Raw genomic sequence first — 27,577 nt, 5'->3', positions numbered from 1 at the left:
TGGGTAATAGTAGTTAATTTTCATTGTGTTGTGAGTGCGCCTGCTGGCCAAAATAGACTGCCACATTAACGCATGCATGCAACACATAGAGCCAGTGGTTCAACGGCTAAGGGGGATATATTTATCACTTTGTGTGCAGACTAATTTCTGAGATTCATGCGCATCAGCAAAAATGGAGGCCCGTGGGTCGGCAATTCTCATCACATTCTCTGCCTCTCTCGTCATACCGTCACTGTAAATTGCCTGGAATGCGGCTCACACAAAGCCTCCCTTTACCTGGGGAATGCTTCTGAGGAGCACGCTGGACAGTGGAATATGATTAAATATTTTAATCGTTGGAGGACACAGAATTTTTGCAGTCCAGTATACTTTCTACTGTCTTGTAGAAACAATCAGCAGATATTATTGTTCTGATACTGGTTCAAGGCAATATATTGGACACTAATAACCCAATCAGTCACTAGGAGCATCTGCTCACAGGAGCACAAGTTCTCACCACCCAAAGGAGCCATTCTTCATCATTGTGCTACTCATTGGGCTAGCACTGCAATGCCATGAATTCTATTTAATGTAACCCTAAAGAATGGCTAATTAATAGAAGAGACTAGTAACATTATGTTCTAGGCATGTGTGCTGTAGATACACATGCTTAGCATACTCCTGCCATCTAGTGTTGGGGCTGAATGTTTGCAAGTTGTTTTTGGAGATGGGCCATTCCTCAAAACATACATCTGTTAGCGGAACACCTTCCAGGAGTCCATAATCAGATAGCAGATCTGTTAAGTCGGCAGGCAAAACAGATTCACGAATGGGAACTACATCCACAAGTTCTTCAGCCATTCTTCCAAAAGTGGGGGCATCCACACATAGATCTGTTTGCCACCCACGAAAACGCAAAATGCCCAGCCTTCGCTGCCAGGTTCCCACACCCACGGTCCGAAGGCAATGCGATATGGATGAACTGGTCAGGCAGATTTGCGTACGCTTTTCCGCCTCTCCCACTCATTCCATTAGTAGTGCGCAAGCTCAGACAACAGTCTCTCACAATGATCCTTGTGGCTCCCACATGGGCACGCCAACCGTGGTTCACCACACTACTAGATCTTTCTCTAGCCCCGCATCAAAAGCTACGCCTCACACCATCCCTTCTAACACAGAACCATGGAGAAATCAGACACCCAGATCCGAACCAACTGAATTTGGCGTTCTGGCTCCTGAAGTCTTAGAGTTTGATTATCTAAACCTACCACCAGACTGTATGAACATCATTAAAGAGGCTAGAAAACCCACTACCAGAGCGTGTTATGCCGCTACATGGAAAATATTTGAAATTTATTGCAAAAATAACCACATTGATCCCCTGGATGCATCCATCCAGAATATCATCTGTTACCTTTTACATCTGCAAAGGTCTAATTTGGCATATTCTTCCATACGCCTGCACCTTGCAGCAATTGCAGCCTACCTACAGAACAGACAACATCTGTCTCTCTTTAGAGCACCAGCAATCAAAACATTCATGGAGGGATTAAAAAGAATAATCCCACCAAGGTTACCAACTTCTCCTGTGTGGAACCTAAATATTGTACTCACAAGGCTCATGGGACCCCCGTTTGAGCCTTTACATAAATGTGAACTGCAATTCTTAACATGGAAAACAGCTTTCCTTGTTGCCATTACCTCTCTTAGGAGAGTAAGTGAAATACAAGCTTTCACAAAACAAGAACCATTTTTTCAAATACAGCCTAACAAAGTGGTTCTTAGATATAATCCAAAATTTCTTCCAAAGGTCATCACTTCCTTTCACCTAAATCAAACCGTAGAGTTACCTGTGTTTTTCCAAAACCCAGACTCTGGCAGAGCATTACACACATTGGATGTTAAAAGAGCTCTTTTATACTACATAGATAGAACTAAATCCTACAGGAAGACAAAACAACTGTTTGTAGCTTTCTCTCCTCCTCATAAAGGCAACCCCATCTCCAGAGGTGGATTGTAAAGTGTATACAAATATGCTACATTAAAGCTAAACGTACATTAGCAGTTCCTCCTACAGCGCATTCCACTCGCAAACTAGGAGCCTCTATGGTTTTCTTAGGAAACATACCACTAGAGGACATATGCAAGGCAGCTACATGGTCTACACCACCTACCTTCACTAAACACTATTGTGTTGATGTGCAAGCCAAGCAGCAAACTGCAGTAGGCCAAGCTGTCCTTTAAACTTTATTTCAAACAACTGCAACGGATACAGGTGACCACCTCTAAGGGGAGACACTGCTGCACAATCAATGTTAAGTGTACATTCTGCAGCTCATATGCCTCGAACGGAAAATGCTACTTACCAGTATGCATCTGTTATTGGCATGTAGAGCTGCAGAGTTGTACATGCCCTCCCGCCTCCCCGGGACTTGTATCCGTTCCAGTTTTTCATCTTATTTAGATGCACACGCATGGACATCCTTTTTTCTTACATTACCTCTACTAATTCCATCATTTCCCATCATGGCGAAAAACAATTTGAGGATGGAGTCGATGCCCATGCGCACTATCGTCCTAAGGAGGAGTCACCTACCTCGTGACCACAGAGACCTCTTCCAAGACAAAAACAAAGTGCAAACATCCGGGCCCAACACCAGATGGCGATCTATGCACAAGTATACAAATCTACAGCTCTACATGCCAAGAACAGATGCATACTTGTAAGTAGCATATTCCTTACTGTATAATAATGGCATTATCTTTTTCGTGGTGTAGTACGACTTAATAAATGTGCCTAGAAGCAAATGCATTGTTTTGTGTACATACCATAAGCAATGTTAACACCATATGAGAGAAGTTTATCACAGAAATACCCGCAACAGGCCATGGCTATGTTGTAGCAGGCATGCTATATGCGACTGGCGAATATCTAAAGTAAACCTTGTGCAGTCCTGCACTACTTAAATTAAAATACACCTTTATCATAACACTCCCCTTTGCAATTTCTTTTCACTAACCTGACTTCTCACCACAACCCTTTGTCGTACATTTGTGCTCCTGTTCCTTTCACACCAATATGCCATGTGTAAAAAAAATAAAATGTTCCACCGAAGTTCCACCAAATAGTCCCTGTATGGCCTGTTGGAACTTGGCTGATACCAACCCAGACCGCACTTGCTAGAAACAATTATACTTCATTAGGCATCACCAAGGAAATTAGATGTTGAGACTCCAGTTGTAACAGTATCTGGGCTAGTGTTGAGGTCAAATCTGTTGCCAAAAAGCATTCAGCTTGATTAATGGTACTTAACATTTCATTGATCTATAGAAAACGACACGATCTCACCACATGCCTTACACACTACGATTACTGGTGCGAATATCCCAGACGCCTCTTTTGCTTCGATAACCTTTTTTTTCTTCCAAACTTCCAAATTCAGTTATTATACAGGTACACATACTTTCCACACTGATATTACCGATTTCTTTAAAATGATCTTGTGGCAAAATTGTTTTTAGCTCACCTAATTAGCAGGCCTCGGGTATTCCTTGGCAACAGAACTTCACCAACATCAGAATCCCCGATACTGCAAATAGGGCACAAGATCAAACTTGAAGCATGTTGATGCTTCAAGTCACATAAACCTAACCATCCTAGACCACCCCCTTAAAGTTGAACATGAAAGCAACACACAAAGACAATCTGTTTCTCTCCATACCCACAAGCAATAATATCAACTATGTTCAACAGCTTAATCAGACCCATCTTGAGCTTTATAAAAAATGCTGTGGCAGCAATCCCAAGTCCACCATAACATTCACTACAATGCCTTTGAACAACTCATATCATTTACGTCATGATTCTATATAATTATAAACTCTTCTCCACTTCTTGTTTGGAAAACAATGTTTGTTTTTTTGTGAAATGTTTTTTGGCATTTAACATAGCAGCCTGGAAAGTATCATGCTCTCCTGTTGCTTCTCAGTCACTTCCTCTGGTAAATATCTTAACGTTTTGATCCCTTGTGTTACCAAACAGTGCACATGGGTTATGGATAGGGCACCGACTATAGTCTTAAAAGAGGATTAGCCTTGAGAGGTACTACCGCAAAGAAAGTCTCAGCTCCAAGAAAGGGCCCAGTCACAAGGAGAAGACCATGCCTTGTTACTGTCTCAGCCTGAAGTACGTTCTCCCTCAAGAGTTGATCCTGAAAGGGCATAACATTTGAATTGTGACTCTGCACTGCAAAGACTCTATGCCTGCCTCACTCGATCTACACATCTAAAGGCTTATTTGGAGCAGGTACTCGTCTTCAAAAGCAAAAAAGCTGAAGTTAAACTGCCTTATCTTCTGTGCCACCAGAACTGGACAATGGGCAAAACAGTATCCCTATTGTTCCTAACGCTGGACATATAGTTGCATAGTGAAGAACACACACCTACATACAGTAAGCGTACAAATCTTACATTTGAGGAGTCTGTCAATCATAAAATCAGGGCTTTCAAAATCCCTCGGAAGTCTACAGCTATGGACACACATGCAGACAGTTGCAAGCATGCACGCGAATGGAGCAGTTGGTTGCACCATACTGTTGTGTTCTCTGTTTTTGGCCATAGTGAGAACCTGTGAACTCTTGTGAGAGTCCCTAGCCAAAGGTCAAGTTGTTGTACATGCTCTGCAACAGTACCCAATTAAGAGTTGAGTAAATATGGTTATGTTCACCTTTGTATTATGTGGATCTGATTAGTTAGTTTTCACATTTTTGTTATCTGCTTCACAAGCTCCTGTTAATATCCAAAATGTATCATTTACATTCAGTTGTTTTCTCATAACACTCCTGACAAATAATGGTCCTCACTCACCAAAGATATGAGAGATTTAAAAGCAATATAAAATAATGGCTATACTTCAAATGTATTTCTGATGTGAAAATAAGGAACTATGAATCAGAACACAGAACCTAGAGTAAGATTGGGGTGAAATAGGTAGAGGAGCTCCCAAGCCTTTGCTTAGTTCAAACATTCACCCCTGAGAAAGTAAACGCTGCCTATTCCATAGTCAGTTGTGAGAAGGTGGCTAGTTGAAGAAAGAGAAGATGAGTAGGCAAGAGAATTTGAAACCCATCTATTTAAATGCACTCACGAATGGAAGATGGAGAGAGTGCGAAAGAAGTGAATAGGGAATTACAGCTCCTCTCAGTGGTTTGAATTATTACATTGTGAGCCCTCTCCTGAGAGTGTGAAGCTCTGCAAATCTGTGCCGCCTGCAATGAATTTCTCGAAGTGATTTTAGAATATAATAAAACCAGTTAACCTACTGAATGGAAATGGAAGAGAGCTGCGCCAAAACAGGAAAATGTCACATATATTTATTAAATCATCAGAAGTAACTATTAATCCGATAAATGCTCCATGGTGTGGCCTGGTTTCAGAACTGGTAGGAGTGAAGTACTCACCTTATAATTTCACTGAACTGGATTGGGCACAAGATTTAGAAAACACATCAGTTTCACAAAAAGGAGCCTCATCAGCAGAGCCAGCACCTGGAATTCAATCTTACACAACTCAGTACCAGTGTTAACTCAAGCTAAAAAGGCTAATAAAAACTGGAGAAGGGCTAGTCTCTTCTAACCATATTTCCCCACAATCCATATTGCAGGAACTGGAGATGACTGTTAATCATGCTTTCACTCCATTTGCAACAGTAGGCGGAGTACAGTGCAGAAATGGAGGCAGAAGGAAAAATATTTTGTTTTCGGGTGGCACCTTCTTTGGGAGAACTCAAGGATGTTTACCAGTATTGGACTTTACTAGGATATTAAAAGCATTCTTCCCCTATTTCCAGCATTATCAGAACTGGTGCAGGGCAGAATAGCCTAGAGAACGCTTAACTCCTTGAAGTATAGCCATCTCAGCAGACCATAGACCAGTGGAGTGTTTTTTTTTTGTCTGGGGAACACTCTAGTTTGCACTCTGTTGGATTCCGTTGGTCCCAAGTACAGCTGTTTATGGTTTGTAAACAAGATGCTTAAACTGTTCACATACAAAACAGGTGATGGACAGAATGTGGATCAATGTCACACATTCACCCCAGTCCAAAGATCTGGGCCCAAATCCATCGTTTTTTTGCACTCCACACCACCCTGGGTTAGACAATGGCGATATGCAAATCAGCTCTGACCCTGTGCCCCATGGGAACAGTCCAGTCCGAACTACAAAAGCCATGTCCTTCCCAGAACGGAATCAAGCATCCGAGGACTGGACCGGTTTCGAGGTAACACCTCTCATCAGCCCGGCTAGCTTGACTCCAGTGGTGTGGAGTGCCTGGGACCCACGTCTGAGCATCCCCAGCGCACTTATGGCGGAATTTGCAAACAAAACAGGTGATGGACAGAATGTGGATCAATGTCACACATTCACCCCAGTCCAAAGATCTGGGCCCAAATCCATCGTTTTTTTGCACTCCACACCACCCTGGGTTAGACAATGGCGATATGCAAATCAGCTCTGATCCTGTGCTCCATGGGAACAGTCCAGTCCGAACTACAAAAGCCATGTCCTTCCCAGAACGGAATCAAGCATCCGAGGACCGGACCGGTTTCGAGGTAACACCTCTCATCAGCCCTCAGTGATTTTAGTAGCTCCCACATCGGCACGTCAACCGTGGTACACCACCCTGATAGAGGTCTCAATAATTCCACATCAAAAGCTACATTCACACCTCCAGTCTCCTTACTCAGAAGCATGGAAAAATCAAGCGTCCAAATCCCAAGGAGCTCAACTTAGGATCCAGAAGTCAAATAGTTTGAATATTAAATATGCCACCAGACTGAATACTATTCTGAAGGAAGCAAGAAAACCTACTACCAGAGCTTGCTATGCAGCAAAACGAAAACAATGTGTTGTCTACTGTGAAAACAAAATTCTACCTCTAGATGCTTCCGTTAAAAACTTTGTTTGTTGCCTTCTGCATCTACAGAAATGTGGGCTAGCTTACACATCAATTTGGTTGCATCTAGCAGCAGTAGCTGTTTATTTGCAAAACAGACAACATTTGTCTTTGTTCAAAGTTCCTGGCATTAAAGCCTTTATGGAAGGCTTGAAGAGCGTTATACCACCAAAAATTCCCCCTGCACTAGTGTGGAATCTTAATGTTGTACTTACAAGACTCATGGGTCCACCCTTTGAACCCCTTCACAAGTGTTCTTTACAGTTTCTCTTGTTGAAGTTTGCATTCCTCATTGCAATAACTTCATTAGAGAGTTGACGAGCTACAAGCATTAATCTTCGAAGAACCCTTCTTTCAACTACATAAAGACAAGGTTGTTCTTCGCAACAATCCCAGATTCCTTCACAAAGTGGTTTCTGCTTTCCATATTAACCAATTCGTTGAGTTACATGTGTTCTTTCCTCAACCTGATTCAGTAGCAGAACGACTCTTCACACACTTGATATCAAAAGAGCTCTGTTGTGCTATATAGAAAGAACAAAAGACTTTCGTAAAACAAAGCAACTGTTGTTTAATTTACAGCACCTCACAAAGGCAATCCTATTTCCGAATCTGGTGTTTCAAGATGGATTGTTAAATGCATTCAAACTTGCTACGCAAAAGCTAAAATAACTGTATCTTTACCCCTTAGAGTGCATTTTACTCACAAAATAGGGGCATCCATGGCCTTTTTAGATAACATCTCTATAGTTTACATCTTTAAAACAGCAACATGGTCTATACCACACGCATTTACCAGGCACTATTGTGTGGATGTATCAGCACGCCTACAGGCAAATGTAGGCCAAGCAGTGCTAGAGACCTTTTTTCAGACAACTGCAATATCTACTGGTCAGCCACTGCTTTGGGAGAATACTGTATGTAGTCTATGCAAAGCATGTGTATCTACAGCACATGTCTCGATCGGATTATGTTACTTACCAACTAAGCATCTGTTCTTGGCATGTCGAGCTGTAGATTCAGATACGACCTCCCACCTCCCCGGACACCTGTATTGTTGCAGTTCCAATTATTTACATTAGCTACGCATGGACATCTATTCACTACACTCACTTACTCCATTCTCACCCTCTTGCGGTAAAATAATCTAACAATGGAGTCGATGCCCATGCGCACTTTCACCGGAAGGAGGAGTCATCTTGCACCGTGACTGGAAAGAGTTCTTCTAAGAAAAATAACTTACAAACATCCAGACCCAAAACAAGATGACAGGAGTATGCAAAGCATGTTAATCTACAGCTCTACATGCCAAGAACAGATTAAATGAAATAATGAAATACCAGCATTTGTAAAGTGCACAGCTACCTCCGGAGAGGTGTTCCGGCTCTGGGGGCCCTTGGGAAGATTAAGTGAGCTAATGCCCAGAGTCACATGATGCTGGGCTAACCTGTCACCTGTACTGGGGATCGAACCGTGAACCCCGTAGTCCAGAGTCGGGCACCCTGGCCACTGCGCCACACCTCTTCCACTTACTGGGTAAGTAACATAATCCATTCTGTTGGTCATGTTTTACAGACCATACCATAGAAATACATGATAGACATAAAAGAAATACATCAGCATTGCTTGTGTGTTCTTAATAGACTCTTACTTTCCAGCACATCAGCTAGGAACGTTATACCTTTCAACCTCCTATCCTTCTCACTGAATCTTCTTTCTCCATCATTCATTTGCTACCTCATCTCTCCACCTCGTCTCCTCTCTCCTTCTACCTTTGTTTCTCTTATCTCGCCTCTCCCACTGCCATACTCCTTTCTTGCTACCTACCCATCTTTCTCTAACTATTTTTCTTCAATTGCCTGCTCTGATATCTCCGTACCTTTTTCTCTTGTTCGAATTGTGCTCTTTAACTCCGTTCTCTCTTTATGCACCTCTTTAAATCACCTGTCTCTACCTCACTTTTACATCACCACCCTATCACACCGTTCTCGCTACCTTTGCTTATTACCTTTGTAACAACTTCACTTTTTTCTCTGCCTTCCTTTTTTTCTCCCTACACGTCTTTCAACCCTTCAACTCCCCTCTACCATTTTCTTCCTCTCAACTCTATTTACTAGCCATTACATTGTATACCTCACTTATCTTTTCGCCCTCCCTCTACCCCATCACTCAATCGAATGTGCACCTCTTCATACTTCTTTCACTACCTGACTTCTCTGCCTGTCTACCTCCCTCCACATCACCTCTTTTTACCGTTATCTCTGTGCCACTCGTGTACCCGACCCCTCGCTCCACTTTTCCTTCTATCTCTTGCTCTCTCTACCGCACTCTAAATCCTCACCTACCTCTATGCCTCCTTCTATGCCTACCTCTTCCTCTTTTTTGCTGTCCCTCTTTTTTTTTTTTTTGTTGCTACCTCACCATTCTCTTAACCTTACTTCTCCTCCTACCTCATCAATATAGCTACAGTTTTTTCTCACTCTACTTCACATTTCTTGCTAGTCTATTCTGTGCTTTCTGTCTCCTACTACGTCATGTTTCTATTATTCAAAAGAGATGGTCACTTTCTAGCCAGAGAAGTGTACACATAGAATGGATGTGGCGAAGGGACATACCATGTAAGAGAATTAATGGGAAAATTATTAGACTTACCCTGATGGAATGGTTGAAACCTCTGAGATCAGTGGTTTGATTTTTCCTGTTGCTGCAAGAATGCTAGCTATATATTGCTGATTACGAATAGCCACTGATTAAAGCTGCAACCTCAGAGCTCAATGTGAGTATGTTATATTATGCTTTAGTCCACTAAGCAACCACCAAGTCGATGTTACTAATTTTGTTTCCTACAATGAAAGGAACAGGCTTATTAGACAGTAAATTCCACATAAAATATTGATGCTGCACAGCAACTACATAAAACAAGATTCACAGACTAAAATAAATAGTTTTATTCATGTTTCTTCAAACCTTTGTTTTGCTACTATTGGGCTGGAGAATGTTCAACAGTTTGGGCTTTCTGCTGTTTTTATATGTTCCATTTTCTGAAAATGTAACCTATAACTGAGTATTGCTTGGCAGAATGAAGGCTTGAATTAGCCAAAAATGGATAATCAATGTTAAGCTGTTCTGAATGTAGTGTAAAACAAAATGGGGTTGGCTCTAATCAGCAAGGCTGAGCCTACATGTCAAATAACAAAGGGAAGTGCCAATACTGATAACATTATTTCCATGGTTAAACTCATCATCCACATCAAGAAAAATAATTCAAGATAGGGTATTGCTACTTAGTCGCAGTTTTATTTTAAAGAAATTCAACAGTCATTACATAATTTATCTTTTCATAAAAAAGAGAAGCATTAGAAAAATCAAGAACACATCAAACTACATTCAATAGAAACTTCAATCATCCCAAAACCTCAATCATGTCACAGTCAAAAGCATTCAACGCATTCATACCTCAATAACATCACACATACCTCAGTGGAGAGGTGTGGCTCACTGGTTAGAGGCGGCAGACCCGAGTGCAGAGAACGGCCCGGGACCAGGGTTCGATTCCCGACGCGGCAGGGTCTTGGACCAGGGTCAGCGGACTGATAATTCTCGCATCGGTGCCTACTCCGACCGGGGAGCACACTCGGCAACTCTGGGCATTAGCTTGCCTCATCTCCACAACGGCCCCCCACAGACGCCAGGGATGCCTGGTTTCACCCTGGAGATACCCAGAAAAGGGACCATCTCACAGGGAAAACCAGGACGGGTTCCCCAGCGGTCTACAGCGCCGGGACACTCGGGTAGAGTAACTGTGCGCTATACAAGTATCCCACATTTACATTTACATTTACATTTACATTACTGATACTACAATGAAAAGGAAATACAAACTGGATCTGCAGAAGTTTTGCACCATTCATTAGAAATTAATAGAATGATAGGTAATGTACAGGAAATAATAAGGAATCCGGGAATAGTAATAACTCCTAGATGCTCAAGCAGACCAGTTAAGACATGGCCTACGCGTTTCAAATCCCCTTCTATTCGTGAGGGATTCTCATCAGGGCCTCAAACACTGCAAAAGTGGAGAGAGAAAAAACATAAAAGAGAATTTTAGAACAGAGAAAATGAAGTATTACTAACGTGTGAAGAGTGGTTAATTCTAAGGACACATCAGGAGTCTCACTCAATTGCAATACACCTGTCATAGATTGGCACTAAACTATGATTCTAACTATGTAGAAGTATATTCTACAGTGAACCCTACTAGGAACCAGATGGAATACAGTGCTAGAAGGGTTTGCGACCCACTTGTCTAAATTTGGATTCCTGGGGATAGAAACAGTACCTAAATTGACACTGGATTTTACCAAATACTTACCACCCAATAGACGAAAAATTAATCACAGGGGGGTCAGGTAAGGATAGGCTTCTCTGGGATTACAAAGCCTGGAAATAAAGAATTGAGAAGGTTGACTCTGGCGTCTGGGGTGGAACCCAAGTAATTAACATAGCGGATCTAAGTGTAAACCTTACCACTATGAGGCAAAAAGTGTGAACGTAAGTGGCTCGAGGTAATCTGCTGGTGGCGCGCGACGAACAATGGATGAACCTACACGGAGGAATGGAGTAAAAAAGATCCTTAATGTGAGGCCAATTAGCCTATGACACTAAACAGGGTTCGAACTTGCTGGGTGAAAAAATAAATAAATGAATTGAAATACCTCTTGTGGAACAAATCCAGCAGCAGAATGTATCTGGCATTAGTCTTTACGGACCGTATGCTGCGCTGGGTAACTAGGCGATGTTTTTCTGCAATGGGGAGAGAAGGGAAAGATTGGTGCCCAATTAAAGAGCCAATAGCGTGGGGCCCCAAAATGATGTAAAAAATTAAATCAAATACACGGTCCCGTGCTTGCATCACCTTTAAAAGGGGTTTGGCATCGGAATTTAAACGGGAATTATCGCCGTAGCGGTACCAGGTTGGGCAGCGTCAGCACATTCATGCTCCTTCGCGAGTGCTGAGAAAAGAAGATATGTAAGGGCGCTATTAGTCGCAATTCTGCTAGATAGGAGCCAGAACTGGGGACATCACAACAACATGAGGGGGGCCAAGGCAAAGCTTCAAACAGGGGGTCCCCTGGCAGCAATTCTTACCAGCAGGCTTGGGTCCGTCAGCGTCTCACTTAGCACTAGCTTCTCACGCAGGCGCGTTATCCTGCTGTGTGGAAATCTTCCTTTATAACGAGTAGATTACAGTGGTTCCTCGTAATTTGGGGCGGTCCTAGGGCTGCGAACTGACCTGATAGGTCTATAAGACGGAGGAGGGGAGGGAGGGAGGGAGGGATTCTGGTTGTCGGCGCTATAGAGAGGAGACTCCCAATGCTAGTCACTGGAGCATGCGCAATACCGAACCATTAACTCTAAAATGGGAAAATCCACAAGAATGACTTCCAATTCAAGGCACTGGGCTCGAGTGAGATACATAATAGATCACTTATACCAGAACAAACTCAAAACTTCAAAGGATCAGTGTGAATAAAGTAAACAGAAGGAGGAACGCGCGTGTCAAGTAAATGGAATAGCTCTATCCCTATGTGCCATAAAATGTGGCACGTCCACTTACAGTGGTCATAGTTTGAATATCTCTGATAATTCATTCAAGCCTGACACAGTATTGTCAAACTTAACAATCAAAAGTGCCTCCCTTTTGGATAGTTTGAGGCTCAAGTCGCCCCCCCCCGTGGATCTTTTTCTATCCTGGAGATGACTGTCCATTTAAACTCATTGAGCCCGTGTCGCATCCTAGTCCAGTGGTTTACCAACGGAGCATTCTCAACGTTTCTTTTCAGTCTGGACTTATGTTGCGATATGCGTTGGCGCACTTCTTGCTCGCTTTTGCCAATGTACAAGCGGTCGCACGGGCACTTAATCCCATAGACTACAAATTTGGATTTACAGTTACTAAATACCTCGTGCTTCCAAGAGATACCCTTATGCTGGAAAACATTGCCCTGTATGGTGGTTTCGCAACAGAGGCATGTACCACATTTGTGGTGCCCCAGTATGGGGGCCAATCCCATCATCTGGCGAAGGGATGGTTGGGTTTGCATTGGCATAGCCGCTCTCACCAAATGGTTTGCAACACTGTTCTCTCTTTTAAATGCAAACAATGGTGGATCTCTAAGACTTTCGTCTAAATTCTTCACCAAGTGCCAATTAGCCGAAGGGCAGATTCAAATCACCCTAGCGACTGCGATTTAATCCTCCAGCTGGCCGATTGAAGGGGCTGTCTGGTGGCTAGAGAACGGGATCAAATTAATCTCCATGAGAACTGAAGAGGCAGAGACTTAGAGCCTGCAACACCTGATTTAACAAACCACTCAGGCCCGCCTTATGAACAAGATATTAATTCCCTAACTCTGTGAACAAGAGTGAAAACATTACCTCCTTGTCTCCTACCTCCATTAGGGCTTGTGCTGCTCTTCTGGCTGCCCACATTAATAGTCCTGATGAAGACTCGCATGGCCAATGTCTAATCTGCCATAAGGCCTCAAGACGAGTCGAAACGTCGACGCTGTATAATTTTTGTCCTGGATGGTGTTACACACCTTTTTGTGCAATATAAATTTGGAAGCAATGTCTACATAAGAAAGTGTCGAGAATTTATTACACGCCAGGCCATCTGTAAATTGTATATTGTGCGAATCTATTGCATGTATATAAAAATTGAAAAACTTTTTACTCTATTTTCTTTTTCTACTTCTCTATTCTAGCACTCTACATTTCAATTTTCTGCGCATTCTTCTTTTGGGCAACCAAAATTCTTTTTATACATTGAGATAGCCATGACTGCAATGAATTAAAATTGCCCTGGATTTATAACTATTGCTGTTGCTCTTTGTTTGATTGTATACAAGTAATCATTGAATGTGCTTGGGCTGTTCTATTGGACATGCCCCACAACTAAGAGAAGGGTATAAATATTCACTTGATTTATCTTGAGTAGAAATAATTGTCTGAGACCATTGTTTTTGAATAACAAAAAAAAAAAAAAATGTTTGAACCACAGCCCTAGTATGGGCTCGTTGGCCATTACAGGATTCTTTGGCGAACGTGGGATGGCTGATGATGAAGCCTGACACCTGGATGGTGTGTGTGGTCATCCTGTAAATTCTCTCGCACAATTGTGTGGGTTCATAAATATTGGATGACAGAGTAGCTAGAGTTTTTCCTCGGAGAAGCAGACCCTCCAGGATATCGCGATTTCGCGATTTGCCGCGAAATCGGCACTTTTGTGAAAATGCCGCGATTTTTACACAAGTGCCCGCGAAATCGACACTTTTGTAAAAATGGCGGGATTTCTACAAAAGTGCCCGCGAAATCTAGACATCCAGACCCCTTTCAAAGGGGCGGGGCCGGCTGCGGAGGGGTGAGGGCCCTAGTGGAAAGAGCCATCTGGGGAGGGGCCGCTCTGTGGGACCCTCCAGCGGTGCTCTCAGCTGATCCCATGATCGAGGGGAGAGGGCCGAGTTGCTCAATCAACTTTCCACTCCGTGTATATAGTGGTCGGTCGGTGGATAAATAGAAGCTGTGGTGGTTTCCATGCGCCAGTGAAGTGAAAGCAGATTAAAGTCTGAAAGCTAAAGAAATGGAAAACACAGCGCCACAAAAATATCCCGATTCCTGCAGATGCGAAAACCTAAAACCCCGCCTTTGTCCATAAAAAAAACTCGCTGACCACAGGCATTAGAGTCTTGCTGTCTGCGGAGGATAGTTTGCTCGTCTTTTGTACCTGGTTTAGATTTCTGCACAGTTTTGCTTTTGTCACAATATGTGCAGGAAATTCGTACGTTTTGCATTTTGGAATATCTATGCAAATCTCAATCATTCTTTACTCATATTGAACACTGAAAAGTCTGGAATAGCTGGTTTAGATTTCTGCACTGCGGAGGCGAGACAGACTTAGAAGCCTGGGAAAATGACACTTTCACTGCCGCTGGAGATCAGCAGGGGGCGCCATGTGCCTGGTGTGTAATTTCTGGCGCACTTTGGGGCCGTAGCACTGTAATAACGCCAAACAGTACTTAAAAGGATGCAGATTAGGCCGTTGGCACCATTTTGTTATTATTGAAAATATGCTTCAGTTCTTTCTTCTGGGTTGGCGCCAGGGACAATATGTTTAATGGTGTGATACATGCTAATTCTTTTTTCACATCCTTTTAGAGCATTTTCGATGACCGCTTCTAAAGGAAGTAATTCCCTTCTTTACTCCTGCAAGTACACTGGAATACCCGCAAAATATGTCTGTTCCAGATGACATCACATAGTAAATATGACGATTTCCACTTGGCATCTGTAATTACTTGCATAAATAAAAACCTGCATTGCATGCTAGCAATATTATTTGTATTTACCTGGAGAAAGTGAAACATGGTTCGTACATTTGCCAAGCTAAAACAATTTGCCAAAGTGATCACAAAGCATCAACCCAACAATCTCAGGTGCCATCTGAAGCCCTCGTTAGGAAGTGCAGGATAGAAACTCCACACCCGTAATTATCACACACAGACCACAAACACACCAGCGACTAACACACACAGACCACAAACACACCAGGGACCAACATACACAGACCACAAACACACTGGAGCCCAGCACACACAGACCATAAACACACTGGGAACAACACACAGACCATAAAACACACCAGGGACCAACACACACAGACCACAAACACACCAGAGACTAACACACACAGACCACAGACACACCAGGGACCAACACACACAGATATCTGTGTTTGTTGTAGGAAAAACCGCCAAATAAAATGCCGCTAAATTGCCGCTAAATTTCCATATTTGTGCCGCTAAATTTCCATTTTTGTGCCGCTAAATTTGCTAATCCATGCCGCTATATCCTGGGGGGTCTGGAGAAGGAACATCTATATCATAAGGCCCCCGTAAGAGGCTGGGCTAGTAAACCTAGGTACCTGTTCGTTTCTGTGGTGGAAGTTATATTGATAGGGAGAACACAAACAATGGTTCCTTGCCTTTAGGTGAATCCTCTTCCTCGGACCCAGCAGTGGTAGGGTCCTTCGTGTTAAATAAAACAACTAAATGCAGACTTAACTGCTCTACTTTCCTTTTTCCATACCCTTTTTTCTGCTTTTTTCCTGTTGTGTTCTCTCCAATGCTCCTCTGCAGCTCCACAAAAAAGGCAAATTCCTACCCAGGAACAGCTTAGGTGATGAGAAACAGGCCGTCATGACCTCCAGAACAACCCGTATATCATAATAGAGAAAGCAGATAAAGGAGGCAACATTGTCATTTTACACATGGTACTACATAATAAAAGCAAAAGTCAACTGGGAGAACCTACTTGTTGCAGTTTCACATAATCCCACCAAAGAAATGAATTCCGAACTTAAAAATAAACCAGAGGAGTCGTATAATCAATAACTGCTTACCTTTGTAGAGAAACCGCACTACATATTGAACATGCAGCCATGGCAACATTTTATCTCCTACCAAAAATACATAAACGAGGTTTCCACCACCAGGATGCCCAATCATAAGTGGAATCAACTGAATTTCTTCCCATGTAGGTGAATATATTGATACTCCGCTACATCCATAGGTCTTTCCTCATATACTAGGGATACAAAGGATTTTTTTAGCATACTGGAAGATCTGGATTGGCAGTGAGAGTGATTCCCCCTTCTCACAACCCTCTACGCCTTGAAAAAGCCTCAGGCCTGCGTGCCATTAAGGGGCAAAACACTTGTTGGCTGACGCTTCTGCATTTTTTTTTACTTCTATTTATTGCCATTTTAAACTGTTGCAGATTACACCATTCATAAACTATTCTATCCATAATCCATAATCCATAAACTATTCTACATATTGAAGAATTACAGAATAAATTATTGTTATTGTACATGAAATTTCTCTCCTCATTCTGTATTCAATTAAGGAATGAAAATATGCAATGTATTAATACCATGCTTGGTAATAAATTCACACATCCCCTAACCAACGCTAATATTAACATCTATTAACTCTAACCTTGCACTACAGTTTCTCTGCACATTCTTACAACCTTGTAGGTTCACAGAATAAGGGGTGGGGGTCATGCCCTCCATGTGACACGTGCATCTCTCCTGATAGATATAAGATGGCAGTTTTTGTGTATTTGGATCTGAAGACCCCTCTTCACTCTCCCCGAGACCTAAAAAGAACTTACTTCCTTGTAGTCGAAATGTTTCAGTAACTGATAATCTATGCACGCTATTACTAAACATTGTTGCAGCGATGTAGAGGAAACACTAGAAGGAATAGTGGGGGAAGGCAGGATTACAATATTTCTTTGCAAATACTAAGACATCACACGCCAACCTAGGTGGGGCACAGCTTTACGGTTGATGCACAGCATGCAATTCTAGAATGGGCTCCATGCTGCAAAAGAAAAATTGCTTCTTAGCTGTAATATTAGGTCTGAAAGTGAGACTATTTTAGATTCACATGAGGCTTTCCTGTTTCCCTGGTGAATAGTACTGCATACACATCAATTCTTCAGTTATTAGGAGATCTTACACTCGCATACAACCATCAAGGAAAATATAACTTGAAGATGGGTATTGTATTGTGGCTTAAGGTCGGCTGCGTTCGTAAGGCAAACACATTGCTTTTGAATATTTTTCTACCCGCACCCACGAGGTAGTGGACTAATACGGAGCATATGATTCTAGAACAGGCTTCTCCAACGAGTAGCTCGTGAGCAACCAATAACTCTCCAGCTACCATCTTCAAAGTAGCTCTCCTGTGTGCTACCCAGCCTACTACATTTTGGAGCTTTTGTTTGGTTGAATTGATATATGTGTACCAAAATTGAGAGTGCATTAATGAGCTGATGTTTATTGAAAAATGGCAAAATTACCAAAATATATTTAAACCTGATCTCTGAGTGAAAAACCATGTGACATTTGGGAGATGCATTTTTATCTTGGTGCCAGAGCATTGCAGATAATTGTGTTATTTATCACCATATAGAGGCTCTACAAAAGGACAGAGTTTAACATTACTGCTGGCAAACCTAACTGAGGGAACTGAGATGACCCCTGATTGTATCTTCCATATTGTGGCCACTAATGTCATCTTAACTGTTGTGTTCAATATCAAAATACTAATATTATTCATAACCCGGGCTGATTTTAATTCAACAAAAGTAGCTCTTATTACAGAAAAGGTTGGTGACCCCAGTCTAGAATAATTGGAAAGGTCAAGGCTATTGTCACAGGTAAATGTTTTCTGCATCCATTGTAGACACTGTTTGGGCAATTGTGCTACTTCACGTGCTCCGTATATATATTTTCATGGAGCCTTCTATCCTGCTTTTCTTCCCCTTTTTAGGTTTCGCCTGGGGCCGGAGCTCCTAGCTCTGCCCAGGTGAAATCTTATGTCCCTACAGTGTGGGGCTTAGTCCCGCCTCTGCTTCCATTGGCTAGCTCCATAAATGGAGGCTAGCCATTGGAACAGAGATCTGTCCGTCATGGCCGTACCAGATTCGTGGGCGTTCCCGAGATTTTTTCGCTCTCCGCCTCTGCGATGTCGTCATCGCGACCGTGGGCGGGGTTTATTTTTGTTTTTGTCGAGGTTGCTTTTCGTCATTCCGCCACCGGAGGAAGTCCAGGTGAGTGCTTTCCGTGTGTTCCCGCACCCCCCTCCAACGGAGGAAGCCTTGCCGACCCCCCCCCCTGCTGTCCGTTCCCCCCCCCCCCCCGCCCCCCTGTCCGTGTGCTTCTCCCCGTTCCCGCCCCCTCCCGCTGTCCGTGTGCCTCCCGCTGTCCGTGTGCCTCCCTCCCTAGCTCCCCTGATGTCATTTCTGCAGCGTGGTGGGATTCACCGCGGAGCGTCGATAGAAGTTTGTGGTTTCTTACTACTTGCAGAGTAGTCTCATTCCAGAGGACTTTCCCTTCATTATCCATCCCTGCTTTTCGAGTAAAATTGAGTAAAGCCTTGCCCCTTAAACAATTATTGGGTGACGGCGATTCCCGCGCAGTGCACGTGACGTGGGGCACATGCCGTATTGAGGGAGTAGTTGTAAAGAATTGTATTTGTTTTTTAAAAGCGGATAACCAGTGTTCTACGGTGCCGGCGCCTAGTGAAGCTTTAAGAAAATGTAGGGTAGCGTTTGGAAATACAAAACTGGAGTTTCGTAGCACTGCATGTCAAAAGTGTTGCTGTTACTGAAGTGAACGATCATGTCCACTTTTGGAAGAAGAATGATAGACTGACAGTCTCGCTGTGATTCAAGTCTGTGGGCTGCAGGTTGCGCGAAGATGTCACAGTGAGCGTTTCATCCACCGGATTTATTTGACAAATCGATGATGTCACTTAAGGCGATGCAGGGGCCCTTTGAGCATGACTGAGTAATATGGCCCCTGCATGCCAGGCTTTTATCAAGATTTGTAAGTTTAGGCGCTTCGCACTGTTTAAGAAAAGTTGTGAAAAGAGGGTGGTAGACTGGTAATCTAGAGAAAAACGTTTGTAAAATAAACACTGTGTAAGTACTCGTCTCACATGAATTTTCCCTCGGGCGCCCGTTCCCTTTTAGTATCCGCCCTAAGTCGCAAACTCATTTAAAGTTCTTCTCTAGATGTGCGCTTTACTAGGTGCCTGCAATTTGTCCTGTAGCTCATCCTGTACTGGTAGCGCCAGCCCATCGATGCACACAGTCCACCTTCTCCCCTGTGTGACCACACGACTTTCATGTTTTTTATATAGCACTTCTACTATTTCTATAAGCACTAGACCTTAGTAAAGTCTTCCATTTTGCCCGTTCTATATTTGAAAACACCAACGATCTCACCCGCTGTCTATACATGAGGGATCCCGAGTGGGTGCGTGTGACTGCTCCAGTGTGTGTGTGTGTGTGTGTGTGTGTGTGTGTGTGTGTGTGACTGCTCCTGGGTGTGTGTGTGTGTGTGTGTGCGTGTGTGACTGCTCCAGGTGTGCGTGCATGCGACTGCTCCAGGGTGTGTGTGTGTGTGTGTGGGTGACTGCTCCTGGGTGTGTGTGTGTGTGACTGCTCCAGGGTGTGTGTGTATGTGACTGCTCCAGAGTGTGTGTATGTGACTGCTCCAGAGTGTGTGTGTGTGTGTGTGACTGCTCCAGAGTGTGTGTGTGTGTATGACTGCTTCAGTGTGTGTGTGTGTGTGTGTGTGTGTGTGTGTGTGTGTGTGTGTGTGTGACTGCTCCAGTGTGTGTGTGTATGTGACTGCTCCAGTGTGTGTGTGTATGTGACTGCTCTGGTTGTGTGTGTGGCTTGCTCTGGTTGTGTGTGTGGCTTGCTCTGGTTGTGTGCGTGGCTTGCTCTGGTTGTGTGTGTGGCTGGCTCTGGGTGTGTGTGGCTGGCTCTGGGTGTGTGTGGCTGGCTCTGGGTGTGTGTGGCTGGCTCTGGGTGTGTGTGTGTGGCTCTGGGTGTGTGTGTGGGTGGTAGTAATTGCTGTCTGCTGAGCTCGTCCGTAGGGTACAATAGTTCTCACATTTGCGAGAGATTAAGCTATTGGCAATGTAAATGACAATGCCATTTATTTATCTGTTTTCAAAACCAACACATATTTACAAAATTTGTCATTTACAATGCCATTAGCTCTAACTTCTCCCAAGGCGAAACCGTTGCATTGTAAATGCTTGTTTTAGCATGGGAAATCGGATCTCCTCTGACTAGTAGTGCAGATTAGAAATTAGCATGGCAGAAAAAGAGGACAGTGACTGAGTATGAAAAAAAACTTTCATGGCTTTTCTGTATTTTGTACCTTGCTCTCCCTTCATACAACACCCACTCAGCAGTCCTGCTAGAGACTATGCCATGCTAAAACCCTGCATGTCTGTAAAAGCGTGTAGCAATTAGGAGCAAGAGGTAGGTGAGCCGTGGAGCTCATGCTCGCAGAGTACTGTTTGTACAGGGACACCTCGAACACTTAGGGACAGCATTCCCTTTAAAGTAGCCTTTTCTAGTCCTGTATGTTTCCACAGACAATACCCAACCAGTTGTTAATGAAAGGGAGCAGTGTCCAAGAATACCAGTGTCTGAAGGTAACCTTTCCTTACATTCTGATGAGCTAGTTGCCTTGATGGCAAAGCTGCTAGCTCTGGAGTAATACCAGCTGTGTACGATAGAAGGTGTCTGCTTTAGAAATTCTGTCTAACAGTGATGGCACCTTAATATCAGCAAGCAAATACATTTTCTGTTTGTGCAACATAAAAGAGCATTTTTGTATACAAAAGGTTAGCGTCCGCAATTGCTGCAGGTTGATTATAAACCACCAAACTTTGTTCCCCACTGGGGAGCTTAGTCCATGTCCTTTTCTAAGTTGGCATGTAAGAACTATTGGGAAGCCAATTTCTGGAGAAGAATTGTTAGAAGGAGCAGACGTTCAATCCTCCCAGACTGATTCTGTTCTCCTCTTTCTCATGCAGGAATTTGCAGACTCCCTTGGGATACCCTTCTTGGAGACCAGCGCCAAGAATGCCACCAATGTGGAGCAGGCCTTTATGACAATGGCTGCAGAGATCAAGAAGCGCATGGGCCCGGGCGCCACTGCTGGCGGCGATCGTACTAATCTGAAGATCGACAGCACACCAGTCAAGTCATCTGGTGGGGGCTGCTGCTGAGGAGAGCCATCCAGTGGAGGAGGATCATGATTGCTGCTGGGGGAGGAGAGAAGACGCACAGAATTCCAAGCCTGTCCAGGCTCTCCTGTTCACGGTGCAAGCCCCAAGAATCCTCCATTCATTCTTGTTTGCCCTTCAGTGGGTTAGCCCTGGACCTGCGTGTCTCACACACAGACAGACAGGAAGAGCATATTGACTGAATACCCAGTCTGTCCCAAGTGATTAACCTTCCTTCCATTCCATACAATGCTCCTCTGTGTCTCCCTCCTCCCTCTCTTGGTGGGCCTCAATCTCACCTTAAACTTCAACTGATTTAAACTTGTGTTTTTGGGCAGGCGGCAGGATTGACCAAGGAGAAGAAACAAATCATGAAGAAGGAAACATGCCTATTGGGCTTCTATACGTCAGTGGCCACTGGGCTACTGGGTTTGGGAGGTCTGTTTTCTAATGGTGAGGCCTGGTTGGCCATTTTCTCCCATGTTTTCTTTAAACTGTAAATAAATTTTGGTTGGTCGGTAGGTAAGATTGGATAGTGCTGAATTCATATTTCCTACTGATGTTTGGGTGTCTGAGGAAGGGGTTGGAGCTTTTTATATTTGTTTGACAAGTTAAAATATTGCTGTAACCTTGCCGGACCTGTGTTAGGCATCTGATTGGGCATGTCATATTTTGTATGTAGTGGTGTGGGGGAAGAAGTTGTTGCTCTCCTCATCTTCCTTTCCAGATTTATAGCATTTAAAAAAATGCTATGCAACAGCAGATAATCAGTGTGGTTCCTTGTATGTGTCTGGTCTGTAGATCTGTCCTGTAGGCAATGAAGAGAGAAGGATAGCCAGATGTGTAGGGCTCCATGTTCCTCCTCACGTGTCTCGCACTTTTTAGTCCTACTGCTATGCACTCTTATGAGAGGTGAAACACAACTGAGTTCAATATGACAGGGGTATAATGGCAAGTGCACTTCTTACTCGAGAGATAGGGAGAGTGACCTGCAGTTCATTTGATAAAAGCAGAACTGCTGCAGCCATACTTGTGTATTCACTAGTGCGTGAGTTGGAAATTAATGGATCCTAAGCTCCAAATTATGGTTTTTCACCCTAGGTGGAGCTAATTCTCTCCGAGAACTCAACTTCTTGAAGTACATCCACACAGCCACTAGCAGTAGAAATTCGAAGACTTCAACTAGATATGGTTTTAGGCTAGTCTCACAGATCCAACACAGCAAGTGTAACCAGATTTTCAAGTTCTCTTTGAGCACAGAGACATGTCTAACAGGAGTGTATACCCACACCCCCACACAAAACCACCAAGTTGTCATGTGTCTCCTCCTATAGCTGTGGTACATATACACCCAGTATCAGCTTGCTTGATTCTTTCGGAGCAGACTGGCACTGGGGACCAGACTTTCTTGGTCTCATGAAGCATTCATACAGAAAGGAACGCAAATACCTATTAACTGCATTTTCTTAGTAAAAGTAAGACATTAAGGCTTTTAAAATCTCACTTGAGCAAAGATTACTACTCTCTAATTAAACATCCAACTGTCATTTCACATTTTTACTATTTTACAATTTAGTTTACTAACAACTCCTATATTATCACCATATGATTATTAACATATGATATGTTATGATAAAGGAAATGATGTACCCCTAGCAATTGAAGAAATGCTACAACTTCAACTTTTCCATGGTTCTTGTAACCGTACCAGTCATCTTGAACCAAGAACGTCATCACACCCTACAATAGGAATCACAATGTCCAAACAGAACACTCACCTTGGATTGATTGCATTACCACGTTTGTTTAGGTTTGGTAGGAACACTAGTGCTGTTTTATTAAACAAAAAATTAAATCCAATTGGATACAGAAACTGATCTGCGATCTTTTTTAAAGTTTCGGATGATGGACCAATTAAAATGTTCTTCTTTTGGACTCACTTCATCCTTTCAAACATACTCATTTACACTTAAAGCAACTCTTTAGTTAGAACCTAAAACGCACCATCCAGACATTTTTTTAATGTGGCCATCGGTAGAGGCAAAATCTACATTGCCATGAACATGATTATTCTTCTGTGAGGGTCAAAAGCAGATGTGTAATGAATGGCACAAACCTTTGAGTCAGTGTATATCAGGCAGGTAAAAAAATGATTTGGGATTAATAGTTGCTGGTGGTCAGAAACTCAGTTTACATTTTGGCATTCGTGATGCCGGACCTGTCCTGTGAAGTCTTGCTGTTTGGGATTTAGGAGCATCACATCTTTCTTCTTTCAGGTGATAACATTGTTAGAAGAAACAACAAGATGTATTAAGGACAATTTAAAAAAGTAGCCAAAATGGATCCTGAATGCCAGAGTTGGAGAGCTGTTTCAGACCGCTGCATCTGCTTCTCAGTATAGGCCATGCAACCTAGTTATTCTTTTCCCGAGATAGTTCAAATGCAAGAATGGAGCGAACGTTGTGCAGTGCTGCTGTTAATACTAAAGTGTGAAGATGGTGGCTTGAATAGTGGACTGGACAAACACGTGTCCACCATCCCCCAGTGTATGGGTGCCTGAATGAGTGATGTGTAATTCTGAATCCTTCCATCAAAATACATAGATATCTAGAAGTTAAATTAAGCATTAGGAGGAAATTTATGGTGATTGTTAGTTGTAGTTCTTTGTGTGTTTATAATCACCCAGACACCACAACAGCTTAGAATCATTGCTTGAGCGCTGCATTGATTCTTGTACGGAATCTAGATAACTGAAAGAGACCTGCAACGTGAACTGTAGGGGGTGTGAGAGTCTGAACTAACATGAATTCTTTGTGCCAAGTGAAGTCTTACATTACTGATCTCAATGCACAATAATTGGGGTTAATGTTCTGAGGTTCTTGGTCTGTAGAGCCTCCTCCCTACATCTGTAGCTCTTTGACCAATAAGCTTCGTATGAGGAGGCATACTATTTTCGGTTTTATGTTTACCAAAAAACTGAAGCTATTATACTTTGCTTTAGGCACAGCTGAATTGTGTTTCCTAAGAGCAGTATAACCTGACATTTGTGGTAGTACAATTTGATTTTAGCTTCAAATTGAGATAGAACTCCTTGGCACCAGCTCAGGCACGTGATTGCTAATAATGCATTTTTTGTTTACGATACCAAAAAAGAGGAACTCTTTTCCATAAATATTTTCAGTTGTAAAGCTAGCTGGGTAGGTTGTGATGATCCACACATTTCTGCATTATTCATTGGTCAGGGCCCTGCAAGAGGTCAAATTAATGATGGTTCTGGTTCAAACGTGTGCTTGATCATTTGTCGGGCTTCCATCAGTGCACCCTGCATCTCGGGAGGTGAGTGTGTAGTCCTGCTGTCTTTCATATTCGGTTACTAAAATGCAACCGTTCTGTGTCAGTATTGTTCAAATCCCTCCTTCCATCCTGGTTAATTTACTGCCAATCTGATTCCCTTCTCAGAAAAAGCTCTGGTTGGATAAGAAAGTTCTGCTCCTTCCGAAATCATATTTGGATTTTCATTCTTGTGTGGTCAGTGACACTTCATTCTTAAGTCTTGGATCATCCAGAGAGGGGACCGTTGCCTCCACGAGCTGCGAGACAGCATTATCATGACTGAGCTACTATTAGGATGCATGGCCCTTGCCCCTTCTGATGTCTGTCTTAAAGTGTGTCTTGATAGATAACGATTTCTAGATTTTACATCCCTTTTCCCTTCAGACATGCTGAGGATTTCTGTAATCCTATGACGTGTGTTTGGAAATTCTGGGGTTAAAAGAGTTAAAGATGGGAGAGTGAGGTACAAATTGAGAGAGAGAGAGGTACCTACTGTAATATTACATACACTTGAAAAGTATCGTCTGCTGAGTAGAGCTAACTTAAAGTCCTGTTGCATCTATTTTCATCTCTTGTGTGGTAGACTTGTTTATGCATCGTCATTGTTGTACCAATAAAATAGGAAGTACACGCAGTTTTCTCCAAGCATTTTTTGATCCAATAGTACACTTGAGGATGAGGCAAATAAAAGAGTTGTAGGAAATTAGCATCTTGGTATGCACATCTGTCTCAAACGTGTTCAATTCCAGTTTTTATAGAATATTTCAGTGACTCTATTTACTGCCAAAAGACTACCTACATAAGTTCCTCCGCTTGTTGATACTCCATTGCAAATATTCTGGATGTGGATGTGAAGTGACAGAAAAGGAGAAATTAACGGACTTGGTAAGAAAACCTTAAGACCACATTGCTATTTTTGAAATTCTAGGATACTACACCAACCCTCTACGTGTGGTAAATTCTTCTACGTGGAATGGCCGACTTTTGATGAAACTGAAGGTGCCCCTAAACGTTGGCAAGGCAGTTGTGCTGCCTTATTAACAGACTGGATGTTGGAGTGACGGAAAAAGCAACCTACTGGTGGTAGAATGGAACCGTCCGAGCTGCAGCAACATTATCGTTCTGTTTGCAGAGATCCATTCAGAGGCACTTTCCCACACCATGTTTAAAAGCTTTTGACAGCTGTCTCAGCAGCACTCCAAAACCCTTGACTGAGTAGAGGGGGCCTTTCACTGCTACACAATTCTAATCAAAGCTGCCTTTAATGAAGAATAAACAACTTATGAACACAAAAGGTTTATTTGTGTCATGAGTGAAGTTAAGGATAGAGGGCTGTTAATGGGGTAAATAGTAATATATTAAATTTTCTAGCATAAGAGTAACCTGCTTATTTAGCTTAGTTGTAGGATTTTGAATTACCTTTCTATTAGCACGTTTTGTTTTGTTCAGCTCTGCTGCTGTTTTGCTAGCTTGGTCATAAAATGTATTAACTTTGTACATCTCTAGCGACTGATATATTTTTCCATAAAGAATGTATATCATGGTTTAAAGATACACTGTGCATTTGCCATTATGTAGCCCAACGCAGTACATTTAAGTTGTGGCCGATTGTAAACGGCTGGGGATGCAGTACTAGTCTGCATAACCCTGTTATGTGTCATCTAATCTAAATTATTGGGATTGGGAGGTATCCACTCTTGGGTATCTTGACTGAAAGTGATGTTTTATGATAAATATAGCTTACCTGAATTGATCACTTTGTCATAACTACTGAGCGTGCTTGGGTCTCGACATTTATTTTCGCTTTCTTATATGGATTACTGGTGCTTTGTGTCAGTTAATTCCAACACTTAAACTCATTTGAAGCGGCTTAATGCACTTTGTACCCCCCTTTAAGTTTGCTTTCATGTTCAAAAGTGGAAATTTCCTTTTACAGCAGACCGACAAATGTATTTTATTGTAGTTCTGGGCTTTGTTAATGCTCTGAATATTTTCACTTTTGAGCTGGAAGGATGCCTATCTTGGCTTCTTTATATTTTTTGGGCTGCTTTTTAGTTGGCCTTTTTCTACAATTGATTTGTTTTCTCGCCATCTTAATTTTGTATTTCTGTACATTATTGCTACAACTGTATTGGCAACTTTAATAAAGATAAACACCAGCATCTGAGCTTGCAGGCAGCTCTTTTACTCTGTTTGTAGTATTTTTGGCGTACATATGCAACTTGCACAACAATTTTGAGTTCAGAGACTGGGAATGAGCGGGATCACTTGACAAAACTGCATGTACTTCGGAGTCGAGTGAGGTGAGAGATCACCTGGGAATCGACGTACATAATAGCTTGGATAACTCGTCTAAATGTCTTGGGGAAAGAGCTGCTCTTTTATCTTGAGTTAGTGTTTCTAATGGAAGGTTTGAAGTTTAGCATGACAGCAGCCTCCTTTCAGTCCAATCTAGCCCCCTAAATACAATTATTTTACTAACCTTAACTCTTCCTGAGGTCTTTCCTCTAGCAGAGATACAGAACCTGTCTAAGTAGGGCCTTTTACCCCTCTCAGCTTTCATCTTTCACACAATATAAACAACAATTTTAGGCATTTATCAAAAATGTATTATTATTTTCAAGCTTTTCCTAAAGAAATGGACTAA

General features: G+C 42.6%; 1 protein-coding gene across 1 annotated transcript in view; it reads left to right on the top strand.

Moving 5' to 3' along the window:
* Window positions 1–27,092, top strand: part of LOC147692218 (ras-related protein Rab-1B) — a 183,588-nt gene extending 156,496 nt beyond the window's left edge. Inside the window, exon 6 of the mRNA XM_086938491.1 lies at window positions 21,406–27,092. Coding sequence (XP_086794617.1) covers window positions 21,406–21,600 — 195 coding nt within the window. The 3' untranslated portion in view covers window positions 21,601–27,092. The remainder of the gene's footprint in view (window positions 1–21,405) is intronic.
* The last annotated feature ends 485 nt before the right edge of the window (window positions 27,093–27,577 follow it).

The sequence above is a fragment of the Lissotriton vulgaris genome, chromosome 9, assembly GCF_964263255.1.
Source record: "Lissotriton vulgaris chromosome 9, aLisVul1.2, whole genome shotgun sequence".
In the NCBI taxonomy this organism is placed as follows: Eukaryota; Metazoa; Chordata; class Amphibia; order Caudata; family Salamandridae; genus Lissotriton; species Lissotriton vulgaris.
This window is presented reverse-complemented; position numbering and strand designations above follow the sequence as displayed.